General features: G+C 67.8%; 4 protein-coding genes across 6 annotated transcripts; 3 read left to right on the forward strand and 1 right to left on the reverse strand.

Annotated features, from left to right (window-relative positions):
- Positions 1 to 30: 30 nt before the first annotated feature.
- HROB (homologous recombination factor with OB-fold) lies at positions 31 to 4,247 on the forward strand. 2 transcript variants are annotated; one of them, XM_054649593.2, is made up of 10 exons: positions 39 to 254; positions 504 to 554; positions 673 to 1,533; positions 2,185 to 2,268; positions 2,382 to 2,522; positions 2,743 to 2,851; positions 2,988 to 3,073; positions 3,438 to 3,542; positions 3,659 to 3,851; positions 3,967 to 4,247. In XM_054649593.2, the coding sequence occupies exons 1-10, from the start codon at positions 252 to 254 to the stop codon at positions 4,038 to 4,040; spliced, it is 1,707 nt and encodes a 568-aa protein (XP_054505568.2). In that variant the 5' UTR covers positions 39 to 251; the 3' UTR covers positions 4,041 to 4,247. The 2 variants fall into 2 exon arrangements, with proteins under 2 accessions (XP_054505569.2, XP_054505568.2); XM_054649594.2 differs by lacking the exons at positions 2,743 to 2,851; positions 2,988 to 3,073 and having other exon boundaries at positions 31 to 254.
- A 144-nt stretch (positions 4,248 to 4,391) lies between these two features.
- On the forward strand, positions 4,392 to 6,950 carry ASB16 (ankyrin repeat and SOCS box containing 16). 2 transcript variants are annotated; one of them, XM_054649592.2, is made up of 5 exons: positions 4,392 to 4,872; positions 5,199 to 5,466; positions 5,756 to 6,248; positions 6,412 to 6,525; positions 6,604 to 6,949. In XM_054649592.2, exons 1-5 carry the CDS (start codon positions 4,563 to 4,565, stop codon positions 6,787 to 6,789), a joined length of 1,371 nt encoding a protein of 456 aa, XP_054505567.2. In that variant the 5' UTR covers positions 4,392 to 4,562; the 3' UTR covers positions 6,790 to 6,949. The 2 variants fall into 2 exon arrangements, with proteins under 2 accessions (XP_054505567.2, XP_054505566.2); XM_054649591.2 differs by having other exon boundaries at positions 6,412 to 6,950.
- Positions 6,951 to 7,271: 321 nt separating this feature from the next.
- Positions 7,272 to 9,253, forward strand: TMUB2 (transmembrane and ubiquitin like domain containing 2). Its single transcript, XM_077190913.1, has 3 exons — positions 7,272 to 7,406; positions 7,642 to 8,375; positions 8,640 to 9,253. Exons 2-3 carry the CDS (start codon positions 7,918 to 7,920, stop codon positions 9,007 to 9,009), a joined length of 828 nt encoding a protein of 275 aa, XP_077047028.1. The 5' UTR covers positions 7,272 to 7,406; positions 7,642 to 7,917; the 3' UTR covers positions 9,010 to 9,253.
- A 168-nt stretch (positions 9,254 to 9,421) lies between these two features.
- On the reverse strand, positions 9,422 to 16,513 carry ATXN7L3 (ataxin 7 like 3). The gene is made up of 13 exons (XM_054649629.2): positions 16,302 to 16,513; positions 14,718 to 14,824; positions 14,498 to 14,630; positions 13,956 to 14,127; positions 13,418 to 13,515; positions 13,191 to 13,213; positions 13,072 to 13,117; positions 12,759 to 12,790; positions 12,579 to 12,647; positions 12,244 to 12,287; positions 12,066 to 12,137; positions 11,617 to 11,750; positions 9,422 to 11,324 (listed from the first exon to the last, which is right to left on the reverse strand). Exons 2-13 carry the CDS (start codon positions 14,766 to 14,768, stop codon positions 11,173 to 11,175), a joined length of 1,026 nt encoding a protein of 341 aa, XP_054505604.1. The 5' UTR covers positions 14,769 to 14,824; positions 16,302 to 16,513; the 3' UTR covers positions 9,422 to 11,172.
- Between the last annotated feature and the right edge of the window lie 203 nt (positions 16,514 to 16,716).

The following is a 16,716-nucleotide window of genomic DNA, read 5'->3' on the forward strand; positions in this document are numbered from 1 at the left end:
GGCCGCGCTGAGTCACCGGCGGCGCCGCGGGGCCCGGCCGGGTGACGCGGGGGCACACGCGTGTGCACATGTGACACGCGCGGGGAAAGGGGGTGCGTGGCCCTTTAAAGGGCGCGGCCGCGCTTCCTGCCCGTCGCCAGGGGGCGCCCGGTGCCGCAGGGGAAGTTCCGCCCCTTCCCCGGGGGCCGCGGGTTCGAGTCCCGGCCCCGCCGCTTCCGCCTCCGGGGCCGGGCCGGGGTCGCGGCGCTGCCATGGTAACGGGGCCGGGGGGACGGAGCCGGTTTTGGGGTACCCTGGGGGCGATCTGGGGTCCCCACGGAGGGTCCTCACAAAGGGATCCCTGCGGGCCCCCGTGCGATGGCGGGGGCCGATCCGGGATCCCCTCGGGGCCGTATGAGGCCCTTCCGGGGCCCCGAGAGACCACGGCGGAACCTCCGGGACCACCCAGGGCCCCCCAGCCTGTGTGTCCCTCCCAGCCCCGTTCTTCCCCTTTTATCCCACAGTCCTGCCACTTCCAGAAGCTTTTTGGGACCGATGGGGAGCTGGAGGACGAGGTGAGGGACCCCCAATGGCCTGGGGCCCCCCCGAGGTGCGCTGTGCCCGGGCTGAGCCTGCGGGGGGAGTCTGGAGAACGCACGGAGCCGTTTGAATTCCCGCTGTTTATTTTCACAGGATTTCCTCTCCGCTGTGGAGGATGCAGAGAACCAGTTTGTGACCCTCGGGCATTCCTCAGCCAGTGTCGTCCCGGTTCCTCCCAGTGAACCCCATCCCAGTGAACCCCATCCCAGTAAAGCCCATCCCAGTAAAGCCCCCACCCTCCGGCCCCTTGCCGGGCAGGGCGAGCATCCCGTGGGATTCCAGGGCCCCCCATCGCGGGGTGCAGCCCCCCAGGATGAGCTGGACAATGACCTTTTCCTGGCTGCCTGCAGGGAGCTGGAGGGTCCCGAGGTGCCCGTGGGGGCTGGCACTGCCCCAGCGCCCCCCAGGCGCTGCGAGAAGCCGCCATGGAAATGCCCAGGGAAGGAGAACGCTCAGGAATGTGGGGTCCCCAAAAAGCTCAGGGTGGGAGAGGAGCTGGTGCCCGGCTCCGGGGGGCTGCAGGACAGGCAGGGCCCCCTCCCCAGTCCCAAACTGGTGCTGCGGCCCAGCACGGCCGGTGCCTGCACCCCCAGACCCCCCCCTTCCATGGGAGAGCCGGGAAGCTCTGGAGGCTCCATCCCTGCTCCGGGGGCTCCGTGCCTGAGGCCTGTCCAAGCACCCCTAGCAAGGAGCAGCTCCTCAGTGCCCTGGACCCCCCCAGCACAGAGCTGCCCCCAGCCCCGGCTGCCCCCCAGACCCCCCTCGGGCCCCCCCAGCTTCCTGAACCCCCCAGTGGCTCCCAATGCTCCCGGCCCCCCCAGCACCCCCGTGGTCACCAACCACCTGGTGCAGCTGGTGACAGCAGCCAGCAAAGCCCCCCGGGGACCCCCCCGAGCCCCCGGGCGCAGGGAGAGCCGGCGCTTCCCGGGGCCTGCCGGGATCCTGCCCCAGCAGGTGGGTGGGCATGGGGTGGGGGGAGACCGGGCAGGGATGGGGTGGGGTTGGGTGGGCATGGGGAAAGCGGGGGAACGGAGTGAGGATGGGATGGGGATGGGGACAGGAATGCAGTGGGTTGGGATAGGACAGAAATGGGAGTAGAATTGGGATGGGATGGGATGGGATGGGATGGGATGGGATGGGATGGGATGGGATGGGATGGGGATGGGGATGGAGATGGGGATGGGAACCAGGGTAGGGATGGGATGGGATAGGATGGGGACAGCATGGGAACCAGGGTAGGGATGGGATAGGGATGGAGTCAGGAATGCAATGGGTTGGGGATAGGACAGAAATGGGAGTAGAATTGAGGTGGGATGGAGATGGGATGGGGATGGGGACAGCATGGAAACCAGGGTAGGGATGGGATAGGGATGGAGTCAGGAATGCAATGGGTTTGGATAGGACAGGAATGGAAGTAGAATTGAGATGGGATGGAAATGGGATGGGGATGGGATGGAGATGGGAACCAGGGTAGGGATGGGATAGGGATGGAGTCAGGAATGCAATGGGTTGAGACAGGACAGGAATGGGAGTGGGATGTGGGCTGGGATGGTATTGGAACATCTGATGAAGCCAAGCCCTGGACATCTCTCCCTGTCCCACAAGCACTCTGGGAAGCTGCTGGAGGAGATCCTGGTGTCTGCTCCCCAGACTCCTGCTCACGGGGCCGTGGCGAAGCCGCGGGCTCAGGTAACCCCTCCCTCCCACCCCTGCTCGGGCAGATCCCAGTGGGAATCCCCCAGTGGGATGCTGGGTGAGAGGGACCCCCCAGGGCTCTGTGACCATGATGTTCCTGACCCCAGGCACTGCCCAGCTCCCCGCTGCCCACTGAGGAGGATTTCGGGAAGGGGCCCTGGCTGGCCATGAAAACGGAGCTGGGGCTGGATGAGAGGGACCCCAGCTGCTTCCTCCACACCTACAGTGTGGTCATGGTGCTCCGCAAGGTGAGGCTGACCCAGGGTTCCTGCTCTTCCCTCACCCCTCAGAGCTGCTTGTAGGGCTGGGAATCTCTGGGGAGGGGGGGCTGAGCTGAGCACAGACATCCACATCCCCTGGGTGACGAGGGCTGTAGAATCCTGAAATATCCCACACAGGAAGGGACCCACGGGGCTCAACTCCCAGCCCTGCCCAAGGTTACCCCAAAATCCCCGTTGTGCTGTGCAGGCAGCCCTGAAGCAGCTCCCAAAAAACAAGGTCCCCAGCATGGCTGTGATGATCAAAGCCCTGACCAGGAGCAGCGCTGGTGCTGGTGCCGTGTTCCGGGACCCCACAGGTGAGTGCAGCAGTAGCTGTGCCCGGTGCTACCTGTGCCCAGTGAGGCTCAGGGACCCCACAGGTGAGTGCAGCAGTAGCTGTGCCCGGTGCTACCTGTGCCCAGTGAGGCTCAGGGACCCCATCCTCATTCCCAGGGGAGATGCAGGGCACTGTGCACCGGCTGCTGCTGGAGCAGAGGCAGAGCGAGCTCCGGGCCGGCTCCGTGCTGCTCCTGAGGCAGGTGAGGAGAGCTGGGGGGCTCCTTATCCCACCCCAGTGGGGTCTGATCCCAGGGGAATGCAGGGGGGTGATACAGCACATCACTTGTCCCATTCCCAACCCTGGAACTGGGAATGTAAATATAAGGATAAGGGGATAAGAGGAAGCGGTGCATGTGGTACATCCCTGTTCCCATTCCATAGCACCCTGGCACTGCAAATACAAATACAAGAAAAGGATCTCCTACAGTTTTGCACCTCAGATTTTTCTCAACTCTTCTTAAAATTTTCACCCTTCATCCTAAGGTTTCCATAAATGGGGCCCTGTAACTTGGGGGGTTTATCCAGGAGCTGGCTCTGCCCCTCCTCTGTCTGCCCTCTCTGCAGGTTGGAGTTTTCTCCCCCTCCCACCGCAACCACTACCTCAACGTGACCCCCACCAACCTCCTGAGGATCTTCCCACCTGAGCCCGAGGGCTGCTCCCCCCGGCAGGTGAGGGGGGAGGCACTGCTGGGACCCCCAGGGGGGTCTGGGCTATGGGGACCCCCGAGAGGAAGGGGGAGGGCTGGATAAATCCCCCAATAATTCGTCCCCACTGGGTTTTGCAGGTCCCTGCCCAGGCTGAGCTGGCCCCAGACCCCCGTGCAGAGCCCACCCAGGGTGTCCCTGCTCCTGAGCACTGGGGACAGTCGAGGACAAGTGGACACAGTGCAGAGCAGCATCCTGGGGGCTTCTCCCTGTGCCCATCGAGCTCTGATCCCAGCTGGGAAGAGCCGGTGGGAGCTGATGGATGTGACATGGGTGAGTCAGACCCACTCTGGGAGGGGAGGAAAAGCTCTCTGTCCTGTGGAAAGCAGGTTCCCAACCTGAACAATTCCACAATTGCACAGAACTCACATCCTGCTGTGCCCTGCAGATGACCTGGACGGGCTCCTGGGAGAGCTGCCTGAGGATTTCTTCTCAGCCCCAGCTCAGGTCGACTGTGGCTGAGCCCAGCAGAGGGTGACAGTGCTGAGGAGCGGTGACACACCTGCCACCCACCCACCTGCTCCTCCCTCTGCGTGTCCGGGGTGTTTGTGGTGGAGCCGAGAGCTGGGGAGGCCCGGGGGGAAGCGGCCTCAGCACTGTCCCCAATCCTGGGGCACACGGGCCCCTCTCGCTCCCAAACCTGCATTAAAGGGCTGTTTTGTTTCTGCATCACCTGTGTCCTCGTATGTCACCCCTCTGTCCCTTCCCTGGGTGGGAGGAGCCGTTCCCCAGGGTCTCACAGGACTGAGGGGGGGTCCCCATATCCCTCCCCATGGGACATCCCCACCCCACACCCACCAACAGGTTAAACTTTCCCGCACCCCGTGACTCTGTTTACCGCCAGGAGTTATTTATAGGACCCCTGGCTCTGGGATTTGATTCCACATCCGTGTGTGGGGCACAGCCCTATTTATAACCCCCCTCCCCCGAGGCTCAGGGCGCCGCTCGCTGTCCCCAGAGCCTCCCCTGCCCTCCGGGGCTCCCATGGCCCACGAGTCGTTCGCCTTCAGCCCCTCGGCGCTGCGCTCGCTGCGGCTGCAGCGGGAGCTGCTGGAGCGGGACGATCGGCGCCGGGCGCTGGCCCGGGGCTCGGCCGAGCGCCGCCTCCTGCCCGGGACCCCCCGGCAGCCCCCGAGCCCCCCCCGGCGGCGCCAGTTCTGCCGCGACCCCGCCGTGCACAACGCGCTCTACGCCGGGGACCTGCGCCGCGTCCAGAGCATCTTCAGGGACGAGGCCACCGCCAATGTGGTGCTGGAGACGGTCAGCGAGGAGCTGGTGTGGTCACCGGAGCAGGGTACGGGTGCAAAGAGGGACGGGGGGGATGCTTCCTTTCTTCTCCCTTCTCCCTTCCCCTTGAAAAGCAGCTCTGGGGCCAGGAAAGGGGTGCAGCTCCAGGTGGGCAGGGGGGAGCCGGAGTCAGGAGTGGGGTGGGTGTGTGGGGCAGCCCCACGGTGCCCCCCTACTCCCTCACCTCCGGCAGGGCTCTGGGTGGGTGGGTGCAGGTCAGGGGGGTCCAGCTGCTCTCCGGCAGCCCCCGCTGACCCCCGCAGGGCTCTGGGTGGGTGGGTGCGGGTCAGGGGGGTCCAGCTGCTCTCCGGCAGCCCCCGCTGATCCCCGCAGGGCTCTGGGTGCTGAGCCCCCGCCGCCAGCACACCTCCGCCCTGCGCATCGCCGCCGCCCGCGGCTACGAGGACTGTGCCCGGCACCTGCTGCTGCGGGGGGCGGCCGTGGATGCTGTGGTGGGGGGCAGAGCCCCCCTGCACGACAGCGCGGCCGCCCCGCACCCCAACTGCGCCCGCCTGCTCCTGGCCTTCGGCGCCGACCCCAACGTGCTGAGCGCCGACGGCTCGGCCCCGCTGCACCTCTGCACCGCGCCCCACAGCCTCAGGTATGGCCTCACCTGCGGGGGGGGCCCGGCCAGGGTGGGGCTCATCTGTATGAGAGGCCCCGCCCATGAAATCCTCACTCCTGCCCCACCCACACAATCTGGGAGCCAGGGGCCTGTGGGGTGTCCTGGGAGGGTCCCTGGGGTGTCCCTGGGGGTGTCCCATGGGTGACAGGTCTCTCCAGGGTGTCCTGAGGCTGTCCCTAGGGATATCCCATGGGAACCATGGCATGTCCTGGTCGTGTCCCATGGGTGCCAGAGTGTCTCCTCACCCTTTCCACCCTTTCCCCAGGTGTGCGGAGCTGCTGCTGGCGCACGGCGCGCAGGTGAACCTGGGCACCCGTGACCGGCAGGTGACAGCCCTGCACGTGGCGGCGCGCCAGGGGCTGGTGGCCCACGTGGAGCTGTACCTGCACCACGGCGCCGACCCCTCCCTGCGCACCCACCAGGGCGAGACCCCCCTGAACGCGGCGGCGGCGGCGGCCGAGCGCCCCGAGGACGCCGAGCGCTTCCTGCGCGTGGCCGAGCGGCTGCTGGAGGCCGGCGCCGAGCCCGGGGCCGCGGGGCGCAAGGGCCACACGCCGCTGCACAACGCCTGTGCCAACGGGCACCCCGCCATGGCCCGGCTGCTGCTGCGCCACGGCGCCGACGCCACCGTCCCCAACGGCGCCGGGGACACCCCCATGGACTGCGCCCTGCGCGCCGTGCGCGAGTACCGCCAGCAGCGCCCCGAGGAGACCCTGGCCCTGCTGCTGGACCACGGCGCCCTCCCCGCGCACCCCAAGGTGGGGCAGGGGGTGACGGGGGGCACGGGGAGGTGGCGGTGTCACACCCTGGTGACACAGCTCTGCTGGCAGATGCTCAGGCTGTGCCCCCCAAGGTGGGGAAGGGGGCACGGGGAGGTGGCAGTGACAGTGTCACACCCTGGTGACACTGTTCTGCTGGCAGATGCTCAGGCTGTGCTGCCAGCACCCACCGGCGCTGGAGGTGATGCTCAACGCCTACGACCACGTGCCTCCCGCCGACAGCTGGGTGGAGGCCGTGCCCCCCGAGCTCTGGGAGGTAATGAGGTGTCCTGGGGGGTCCTGGGCTGTCCCCGTGTCCCCAGCCCAGCCCACTGAGCCCCTGTCCCCCCCGCAGGAGCACCAGGAGTTCTATGCCTCGGCCGTGCGCATGGCGGGACAGCCGCGACGCCTGCAGCACCTGGCACGTGTGGCCATCCGGCGTCACCTGGGCGCCCGCTGCCGCGCCGCTGTCCCCAGGCTGGCACTGCCACCCCCCCTGCGCCGCTACCTCCAGCTGCCCATCGAGGGTCTCATCTCCTGAGGGCACTCCATGTGTCCTCACTGGTGTCCCCCCCTCTCCGTGCCCTGGTGTCAATAAAGGACATGGCAGAGGTGGCCCTTGAGGTGTCTTTGTCTCTGTGGGACCAGGGTGGGCAATGGCAGCTGCTGTGGGGACAGGGGACTGTGGGGACAGGAGATGAGGGGGAACGGGAATAGAGGGACAGGGAACTGTGGGGACAGGGGATGAGGGGGGACAGAGCCAATGGTCAGAGGTGGCAGGGAGGGGACAGACAGACCCTGGCGGATGCGGGGACCGTGGAGGGGGTGACAGCGCGGCCGGGGGGGTCCGGTCCCGGTAAGGCCCCGTGGCGGGCGGGGGGGGTTCAGCCCGGGGGTTCCCACGGTTCTCCCGAGGCCCCGCCCCGCTGCGGCCGTGACTCCGCCCCCAACAGCCCCGCCTCTCTTCACAGTCCCGCCCACTCACAGCCCCGCCCACTTTCGGGGCGCGTCCTATTCGCTCCACCACTACCCCCCTTTGACCACGCCCACTGGGCGCGGCCGTGACGTAGCCCCGCGCGCCCGCGGCCCCGTCCCGCCCCCTAGCGGCGGCGCGCTGTGACGTGGCGCTTCCGGCGCGGGCGGCGGCGGCGGGAGGCGGTGAGTGGGGGGGGGCACCGGGACCCCCGGGGATGGCGGGGACACCCCGGGACCGACAGGGACACACCGGCACTTCCCGGATGGCCGGGAATGGCAGGGACCCACCGGCACCCCCGGGATAGACGGGGACCGGTAGGGACACACCGGGACCCTCGGGGACGGGCAGGGACATCCCCGGTTCCTCTCGCCCCGCCGTGCCCGGGCCCCGCTGACCGCATCGTTCTGCTCCGTCCAGGTCGGGGATGGCCTGACCCTGCCCCGCTGGGCACCGAGGGGCTGCGGGACCCCCCGGGACCCCCGGGACCCTCCGCCGGGCCCGGTGAGGTGAGCGCAGCGCTGCCGCTTCGGCGTCTCGGGAGCGAGGAGGAAAACCCGCAGCGAGGAGCTCCCGTCCCTGCGGTCTCCGGGCACCGGGAGCAGCCCCGGGGTCTGTTCTGAGCCCGGAGGCGGCACCGGGGCCGCCCCGCTCGGTCACACCGGGCACCGCTCGGTGCAGACGGGGGTCGCGAAGATGGAGCCCCCGGCCGCCCCGCTCATCCCGGGGGTGGGGGACGAGGTGACGCTGGTGGCCGGGGTGGCCGTGCTGGCGCTGGCTCTGGTGCTGGCCTGGCTGTCCACGTACGTGGCCGAGGGCAGCGGGCAGCTCCTGGGCACCGGGGACGCGGCCGTCATCCGCCTCGGGCCCCTCCCGCCCTACGCGGGAACCGCGGGGGCGGCCGAGGCCCCGGAGCCCCCCGGGAGCCCCGAGAGCGCGGAGGAGAAAGCGGAGGAGGAAGGGGGGGCGGCGGCGCGGGCGGACAGCGGGAGCGGCCCCGGTCCCGGCCGGGAGCAGCTGCCGGACGCCGAGCCCGGAGCCCCCGGGGCGGGGGACGCGTGCCCCGGCCTCATCAAGATCCGCCTCAAGTTCCTCAACGACACCGAGGAGGTGGCGGTGGCCCGGCCCGAGGACACCGTGGGGATTCTCAAGAGGTGAGGCCCGGGTGTGCAGCTCCCTCCCACGGACCGGGGGAGGGCTTTTATCCCTCCCGTTATGCCAAAAATACCCCGTGGGCTTTAAAACAGCGAGTTTGAAAGAGGCGGCGGTGGCGCGGTGGCAGTGCCATCGCTGTCCCCTCCCCGTTACACAGTGCGGGGGTTCCCACCCCGGATTGGGTCCATGTTGGGGGGGTTCCCAGCCCGGGTGGGGGTCCCTGAGCCCGTCTCTGCCGCCTCCAACCCTCCCTCGTCCCGCAGCAAATACTTCCCGGGCCAGGAGAGCCAGATGAAGCTCATCTACCGCGGGCAGCTGCTGCAGGACCAGGCACGGACGCTGCGCTCGCTCCGCATCACCGACAACTGTGTCATCCACTGCCACCGCTCCCGGGGGAGCGGCGCGGCCACCCCCGCCCTGCCCGAGCCCGGCCCCGCCGGCCCCGCGGCCCCGGCGCTGCCGCTGGGCGGGGGGACGCTCATGGTGCCCACGGTGATGGTGGTGCTGGCGCTGGGCTGGTATTTCCGCATCAATTACCGGCAGCTCTTCACGGCCCCGGCCACCGTGTCGCTGATCGGTGTCACCGTGCTGGTCACCTTCCTGGCCTTCGGGGTGTACGGACAGGCGGGGTGAGGGGGAAGGAGCGGGGGAGGCACCGCGGTGTCGCTGTGCCCGCTGTGACCGGAGCCAGCACGGTGGCAGCTCCGCGTGTTGGTCCCAGCCTTGCTGCCGGACTTTACCAGCCAAAAAGGGGCTGTGCCCCCCCTCAAACCCCACTGCCCGGCCCCGACCCCAGCTCCGGGGAGCGGGACAGCACCGGAACGGGCCGTGGCTTCTTCCCAAGGACTTTTTAATGCAAATAAAGGGTGTCAAGTCACCCCAGTGGTTGCCTTCCTGCCCTGGGGCTGCTCTCTCCTACCCACCGACACTTCTGGGGGGTTATAAAAACAAATCCGGCCCCACCCGTGGTGAATGGAGTGCGGGGGAGATGGATTCGGGGTGTAAAGGCCCTGTTTAATTAACGAGCTGTAATTAATGCCAGGGATACCAAGTCAAGATGCAGTTTTATTTACAGGGGCAGCCACAACCCACTCACGGGACACACAGACCTCACAAGGGCTCAGTTCCCCTGCGGGGGGGACACGCAGAAACACCGGGGGAGGGGGGGGTGAGGACACCGACCTGGGGGGGTCACAGGGGATGCTCTGAGCCCCCCAAACCCCACTGCACCCCTTGGACCCCAAATTTCAGTGCCTCTCTCCTGCAGGGAAAGGGGCTCAGGCTGCCTCCCCCCTACAGCCCCAGCTCGCCGTGCCCCCCTCCCCAGGCAGTTTGGGGTGGTTCTCCCCGTGTTTTTGGGTGCCCACAGCCCCGTGCTCGGGCCCTGGGGCACGCAAAGGCCAGCTTGGCATGCCCCGGTGGCCAGACCCGCCCAGCCCCACAGCTGCACCAGGAGGGGGCACACGGGGGTCCCCATGCAGGGGGGGCTGCAGCGTTCTGAGGTGCCCAGGGCTCTGCAGGAACCCCCCCGCCGCCCCCCCAGCTCAGCCTTTAGCAGCAGTTTGAAAACAAATAGTGAATCCAGAGTCAGAGCACCATAATGTGTGAGTCCCAGCAAGAGGAGGAGCCAGGGCACCGGGCTGGGGGGACAGACAGAGCCCCACGCTGGGGACACACGGCCAGATGGGGGGGTCAGACAGCCATGGGGGGGACAGCAGAGGGGATGGAGCCAACCCTGTCCCCAGCACAGCCCCTGGGATGGAGAAAACTGCGGGGAGGGGATCAAGGGCAGGGGGTGAGCTGGATCCAGCCAGAGGGACCTGTCCCCCCCCGGCCCGCACAGCGGGGCGCTGGTCCCGGCCCCCCCAAACTAAAGCAGAGCCCGTGGGGGTGCAAACAGCCGCCAGAGTTGTGGGGGTCCCCAGTGACCCCCCGAGTGCAGCAGCAGGTCCCCAGGCACGTGTGGAGGGCACGCAGAGCTGCCCTGGGGACACCAGGAGTGGGGGGCTCTGCCTTGAAGCTGGGCTGGGCTTCCCCCCCAGTTCTGCTCCATTCCCAGCTCCACCCCGGACGTCCCTGCCAGGCTGGGGTCCCCCCTCCCCAAACAGTTGGCACAGGGATGGTCACAGCAGCTCCCCCCACCCCCAGACCCACCCCCGAACAGCCCCAAACATGAAGGATGCAGCATGCAGCCCCTGTGAACCCCTGTGTGGGCACTGCCAGGCCCTCGAGACCCCCAACAGCTGAATGCAGGCACAGCTGAACAGATCTGGGGGTGACAGGGTGCTCTCCCTTGTCCTCTGAGTGGGAAAGGCCCCCTCCAGTGTGACCCCCCCTCCTGAGCCAGCCCGACCGGCGAGTGCCAGCCCAGGGCAGGGGCTCACCCCAAAACCCCAGGGCAGGGGGGACTCACCACCCCCTGACCCAGGCCCAGACCTGCCCAGGGTGTCCAGGTGCCCCCCACCCCACTGGGGTAAGTGAGGAGCGGGTGTGGGGGGGGCACAGCTGGCTTTGGGGGTGCTGGGAGGGAAGGGGGGGCTGTACCCCCATGTCAGAGGGTGACCCCCAACAGGAGCCCCAGGTACAAAAACTGTCACAGAATAAATAGAGGCACCGGGGCAGGGGGGAGGAAGGGGGGCACTAACGGGGGCTCCCCAAATCCAGCCCCACTCCAGCAACAGCTGAGTCCTCTGTGCCCCGGTACCCACGTTGTGTCTGGCCCGGGGGGTGCCTGGGGGCTGTCCTGGCCCCTGTCTGTCCCTCTGTCTGTCCTGCCCCTCCCCAGCTCGGCGGGGCTCAGTTGTTGATGTCGTCGTAGATGCTGGGGGTGTGGGGGGCGGGGGGCTTGGGCTTCTTCTTCTTGCTGGAGCCGAGCCCTGGGGCGCCGCTCACCAGCCCCAGGTGCGGCTTCTTCTTCTTGGTCTTGCGGGACTCGGAGTTGTTTGTACCTAGGGAGGGGAGAAAGGGAAGAAATGGGGGTGTCAGGGAGGAGATGAGCCCCAAAACAGAGGGGATGATGCCCAACTCTGGTCAAGAAAATGTACCCCAAAATGTTCCTGCCTCTCCCAAGTGGAGGACAAGGTGCTGCAGGCTTTGGAGCCATGGTTTGTTCAACTCCTCTTGCACTGGGGACATGCCAGAACAGCCGGGTTTGCCCCCTCAGAGGGATCTGTGCCCCAGGATTTGCCCCTCAGAGGGGTCTGTGCCCCAGGATTTGCCCCCCAGCCCCTGAACACTCACTGGCTTTGGAGGAGGCTGAGTCAGAGGGGGAGATGTCGGAGGAGCCGTCCCACTGCAGGCGGCTCATCAGGGCTTGGCTCTCGGCCACCTCGAAGCTGTCGTTCTCCACGCCGCCCTCGGCCTCGGGCAGGGACCTGGGCACAGGTGTTACACAGGGCAGGTGGGTACAGAGCCCCCCAATGCCAGGGGGAGGGACCTGGGCACAGGTGTTACACAGGGCAGGTGGGTACAGAGCCCCCCAGTGCCAGGGGGATGCCCAGGGGCTCAGCCCAGCCCTCACCACCCTGCTGGGCTGCAGATCCCAACCCCAGTCCTGGGCTCCCATCCCCTGCAGGCCTCCCCAGGGCTGTCCCTGTCCCCAGCCCCACCTGAGCACCCCGTGCAGCCCCCCCAGTCCCTGTTCCACAGCGACCCCAGGACCTTGGGGACCCCAATGTGCAGCCACTTACGCAGAGGGCCCAAGGAGGTAAACCCGGACTGCCCTGCGCTGCTCATCCGTGTGCTGGGGACACCGCAGGGACCTGGGGGGAGACACGGCACTGAGATGGGCCTTCCCCCCTCCCATGGGATGTTGGGGACCCGGGGGAAGCCCCCAGAGTGAGCAGGGCCAGGCCAGGCCGCCCTCACCTGGTGCACATCTTCTTGGTGTGTTCGGAGATGACCCCGCATTGCTGGGGAGGGAAGGGACAGGTGAGTTCAGGGTGAGTTTGGGGGGACAGGGGAGTGACCCCAGGGCTGTGCTGCACCACCACAGGCTCCCAGTGCTGAGTCCCAGACAAAGTTGCCACCACCCCACGATCAGGACCTGCTGCACATCCCCATTCCCAGCCTGGAACCCAGCCCCAGTGGGATGGAGCCCAGCTGGGAGAGATCCCCAGGGTCCATCCCCTGTGGTGCCCCCGTGTCCAGCTGGGAGGGGCCCCCCCTGTCCAGCTGGGAGCCCCCCTGCCCCATGCCCTCACCGTGGTGAGCAGCGTCCGCAGCTCCTCGGGGCCCAGCGTCTCGTAGTTGATGCCAGCTGAGTTGCTGTACTGGGGGGGCAGAGAGCAGGCTCAGGCCTGGGGAACCCTCCTGGGGGGCACCACGGCCCCTGGGGAGGCAGAGCAGGGACTGGCAGCCATGGCCCCCCATCCCAGGCTCACCTTGAAGGGATCGGGGTTCCCGCCGATCTCGCCTGGGAGGGAGGAAAGGTGAGGGGGGGGGGGGTCCTGCCCCCAGCCTGGCCCTGCCTGGGACCCCCAGGGCCCCCTCCCACCGCCACCACCCCAGCCAGGGAGAGCCCCGCCTCCCCATGAGCCCCACCCACTGCAGCTGCCCCACCCACCCCAAACGCCCCACCCCTACACGTGCCCAGCCCATGCAAGCTCTGCCCCAAAGGTGTGAGCCCCCTCCCCCGTTTTTAGCCCCACCCCAAAGGTGTGAGCCCCGCCTCCATTTTTAGCCCCGCCCCCTCACCATTTTTGTGTTTCAGGGACTTGGACCTGCGGGGCGAGTTGGGGTTCTGCAACAAGAAGGGGGTGTTGGGGGTGTCCTGTGTCCTCCCCGCGCCCCCCACCCTTCCCTGCACCCCTCACCTTATCCGACTTCCTCTTCTTTGCTGTGGGGAGAGACAGAAAGGAAAGATTTGACCTTTTCCAGGGCATGCAGCCCCAAGCCCAGAGCCACTGCTGCCTCCCCAGGGCTGGGACCACCACCCGTGGCTGCTCTCCCCCTACACACCCACCCAGGAGCGGGGTTCAGGGGCCATGGGGCAGGCAGGACATGTCCCCCAGCCCTCAGGACACCAAGGATCCCTCCCCACCTTTCTTCTCAGAGCCATAGGACCAATCATTGTCATTGATGTCATCGTTGTCCTCCTGGTCACTCTCTGACTTGTTCAGGTTGTTGCTGCTCGCGATCCTGAGCGGGGAGGGGACAGAAATCATGGCTGGGGTCTGCCCCACGTCCTCCACGGAGCCCCAGCATCCATCCCATGTCCTCTGGTACCCTCCCATCCTCCCGTGCCACCCAGGATCCAGACAGGAGTCCCCAGCAGCCACCAAGGCAGGGGGGACAAAGGACTCAGGGGGACACAGGAGCCGGGGGGAACAGAGGGGACACACAGGAGCCAGGGTTCCCAGCTCCTTTTCCCAGGAGGGATAAACTGTCAGGAAGGAACAAGAGGAGCTCCAGAAGGAACCAAGCCGGACACCCCCAGGACGGAAAGCGAGGACCGGGGAGACCCAGACTTGGCCAAATTCCCATCCCAGGCTCCCCAGAGCTGGAACCCCCAGCACCCCAGGGTGAGGCCCCCACAGCCAGGCCCCGGTGCCGGGGTTTCCCGGGAGCTGCAGCCCCACCTGCGGTTGGCGATGCGGCTGCTGTTGCGGCCCATGCCCAGGCACTTCTCCAGGTGCGGGGCGAAGCGCGAGGCGGCGATGCTGCGGCTGCAGTTGGGGCACACGCACTCCTTGTTCTTCCACTGGTTGTACACCTGCCCAAAGATGTCCACGCCTGGCTGGTCCACGATCTCTGTAGGGGGGACACGCTCAGCCCCTGCCCTGACACCCCACATCTGCTCTGGGGGGTCCTCGGGGCTGCCAGACCCTCCCCGCAGCCTCAGTGCGGCTCGGAGGAGCTGAAACCAGGGGGTCTCTGCCACTTCCCACCCACACCCCAGCTGTGCCCCCCAGGGCCCCAGCACCACGTTTTGGGGTTCAGTGCCCCCCCATTGACCCGTCTGGTCACTGTTGGGGGGACATTTGGGTGTTTAATCCCCGTCAGCAGCCCTCTAACCCAAATCCCTGTGTGTGGGGACCACCAATCCCCTCAGAGAGCAGGGGCCTGGCTGTGTCCTTGTCACCAGCGTCACCCTGAGCCCTGGGGAACTCGGGGGGCTCACCAAAGTCCTTCATGCTGTCGGGGTCCGTGTCATCCAGGAAGAAGTACCCACACTTGACAGCCCGGTGCACCTCAAAGCACAGCCCCAGGCAGGCATCCTCCACCAGCTCCGTGTAGATCTCGTGTGCGATGGCCTGGGGGCCCAGGGGGGCTGTTAGGGATTGGGGGGGGACACATGGACACCCCAGGGGACAGACACACCCCCAGAGGGGGCAGCTCACCTCCAGTTTGCTGTTATCCAGGCCAGACAAAGACATATCCTCCATTTTCATTTGCAGCTGCTTGCAGAGAAGTCACGCCAAACGCTCATAGCACGGGACACGGGGGGCTGGGGGCACGGGGGGGTCTCACTGACACCTCAACCCTCACCTGCAGACCCCTCCCCAGCCAAAACCCCACTGCACACCCTGGGATGTCCCCAGGATGCACTTTGGGGGGATCCCCAAGAGAAAGAGTCCCGGGGTTAAACCCTCCAGGAGTGAGGTAGGGGGGATCTTGAGGGTCTCCCAGCTGGGCAGGACCCTCCCCAGCCTGGCATGGATCCCCCCAGGTTAGTGGGGGACACTGGCTGACAAGGGTAGGATGTCCCCAGTCCCCCACTGGCCAGCCTGGACGTCCCTGGCCTTCAGAGAGGTGTCAAACCCCCCAGAAGCCCCACATCACCCCCCTCATTGTCTCAGGACTGTAGGTGAGCACAGGGGACTCGGGGTGTCCCCAGACTGTCCCCTCCCAGGGGGTTTTGCTGCATCACCCTCCCTTGCAGCAGATGGAGGGGGGACAGGGCAGGGAGGGGAGCACCGTGTGCCCCCCCAAAATGGGGCCTGGCGTCCCCCCAACAATGGGAGTCTAAAGACCCCAAAGTCACGGTCAGACACCCCAGCACCCATCGGTGCTGACCAGTGGAAGCCCTGATTGTCACTGGGGGAGCTGTGGGGACTCTGCCCAGCCACCAGGATGGGGGGGGACACAAGAGGGGTCTCCCCTACACACCCCAATCCCCCTGATCCACGGATTTCTTCCTTCCACAACAGAAAGAGGAAACAGGGGCTGGAATCGGCTCAGCCCCCAGCACCCCCCAAGCTGAGGAAGAAAAGGGAGAGGGAGAACGGGGGGCTCAGGGGGTCTCCCATAGGGCTGGGGGGGCCTGGGAAGGTCCCAGAGGCTCTCAGGATCAAGGTGGGGGCTAGGGAATGAGGGGTCTCAGGGCCTGGGGGTCCAGGGCTGGTGCTGGGAGCTCTCAGGAAGGGAGGGTGGGGGGCACAGACAGGAAAGGGGGGGTTAAGGGCGGCTCGGGGGGGCTTTCGCCAGTCTGGGGGAAACAAGGAAAGGCCCCGGAGCTCTCGGGAGTGGATGGAAAAACAGGAAAATGGGGGGGAAGGGAGATCTCAGGGCCGGGGGGGTCTCACATAGGGCTGGGGGGCCCAGTGAGGGTTGTGGGGACTCTCAGGAATCGGGGGCACAGGAAAGGGAGGAGAAGGGGATCTCAGGGATCCCCCACAGGCCTGGGGGAGCCCGAGAGGGCCCTGGGGGCCCTCAGGTGGAGAGCGAAGGAGGGGGAAGAGGAAAGGGAGGCTCAGGATCCCGGGGAAGGTCCCGGGGCCTCTCGGACGGGGGGTGGGAGGGCACCGGCGGGGCGGTCCCGGGAGGGTCCCGGGGCTGATCCCGGGCGGATCGCGGGGTCCCGGGGCGTCCCGGGGCGGGGTCAGCAGGCCGCTCTCCGGTGCGGCGGGGACCCACGGGCGGGCGGGCAGGGCCCGGAGGGCGGGAGCTCCGGGCCGGGAGGGGCGGCTCGGGCGGTCACTCACCGGCGCGGAGGGTCCGCCGGGGTCGGGGCGGGGCCGGCTCAACGCCCCCCGCCGCTCCGGCGCGGGGCCCGGCGGCGACTCGCCATGGTCGGGGCCGGTGCGGGGCCGTGCCGAGCGGACGGAGCGGCCGGGCCGGGCCTGGCGGTGCCTCCGCCCGGCGGCGGCGGCGGCGGCCCAGGGGGGTGAGGGGGGTGAGGGAGGGGCGGGGCGGCGCGCCCGGCGCGCGCACGGCCCGGCCCCGCCCCGCCGCCACCGGCCAATGGGGAGGCGCCGTCAGGGGCCGCGGCCAATGGGAGGGGCCGGAGCCGCCGCCGCCGCGCGGGGCCTCGTCAGAGTCACGGGGGAGGGGCGGGGCGATGGGGGCGGAGCCAGAATGGGCGGAGCTGTGGTGGGCGGGGTCTGAAGGGGCGGGGCC

This window comes from Agelaius phoeniceus, chromosome 26, assembly GCF_051311805.1.
Source record: "Agelaius phoeniceus isolate bAgePho1 chromosome 26, bAgePho1.hap1, whole genome shotgun sequence".
Lineage (NCBI taxonomy): Eukaryota > Metazoa > Chordata > Aves > Passeriformes > Icteridae > Agelaius > Agelaius phoeniceus.

Bases quoted from the DNA above. Each gene is read 5' to 3' on its own strand.
- HROB (XM_054649593.2), top strand. The intron at 1,534-2,184 runs GTGGGTGGGCAT...CTGTCCCACAAG, and splicing joins CCGGGATCCTGCCCCAGCAG to CACTCTGGGAAGCTGCTGGA. The intron at 3,074-3,437 runs GTGAGGAGAGCT...CCCTCTCTGCAG, and splicing joins CCGTGCTGCTCCTGAGGCAG to GTTGGAGTTTTCTCCCCCTC.
- ASB16 (XM_054649591.2), top strand. From the start codon at position 4,563: ATGGCCCACGAGTCGTTCGCCTTCAGCCCCTCGGCGCTGCGCTCGCTG. The intron at 4,873-5,198 runs GTACGGGTGCAA...TGATCCCCGCAG, and splicing joins GGTGTGGTCACCGGAGCAGG to GGCTCTGGGTGCTGAGCCCC. The intron at 5,467-5,755 runs GTATGGCCTCAC...CCCTTTCCCCAG, and splicing joins ACCGCGCCCCACAGCCTCAG to GTGTGCGGAGCTGCTGCTGG.
- TMUB2 (XM_077190913.1), top strand. From the start codon at position 7,918: ATGGAGCCCCCGGCCGCCCCGCTCATCCCGGGGGTGGGGGACGAGGTG. The intron at 8,376-8,639 runs GTGAGGCCCGGG...CTCGTCCCGCAG, and splicing joins ACCGTGGGGATTCTCAAGAG to CAAATACTTCCCGGGCCAGG.
- ATXN7L3 (XM_054649629.2), bottom strand. From the start codon at position 14,768: ATGAAAATGGAGGATATGTCTTTGTCTGGCCTGGATAACAGCAAACTG. The intron at 12,288-12,578 runs GTGAGGGCATGG...TTCCCTCCCCAG, and splicing joins TGCGGACGCTGCTCACCACG to CAATGCGGGGTCATCTCCGA. The intron at 11,325-11,616 runs GTGAGTGTTCAG...TCCCCTCCCTAG, and splicing joins CTCAGCCTCCTCCAAAGCCA to GTACAAACAACTCCGAGTCC.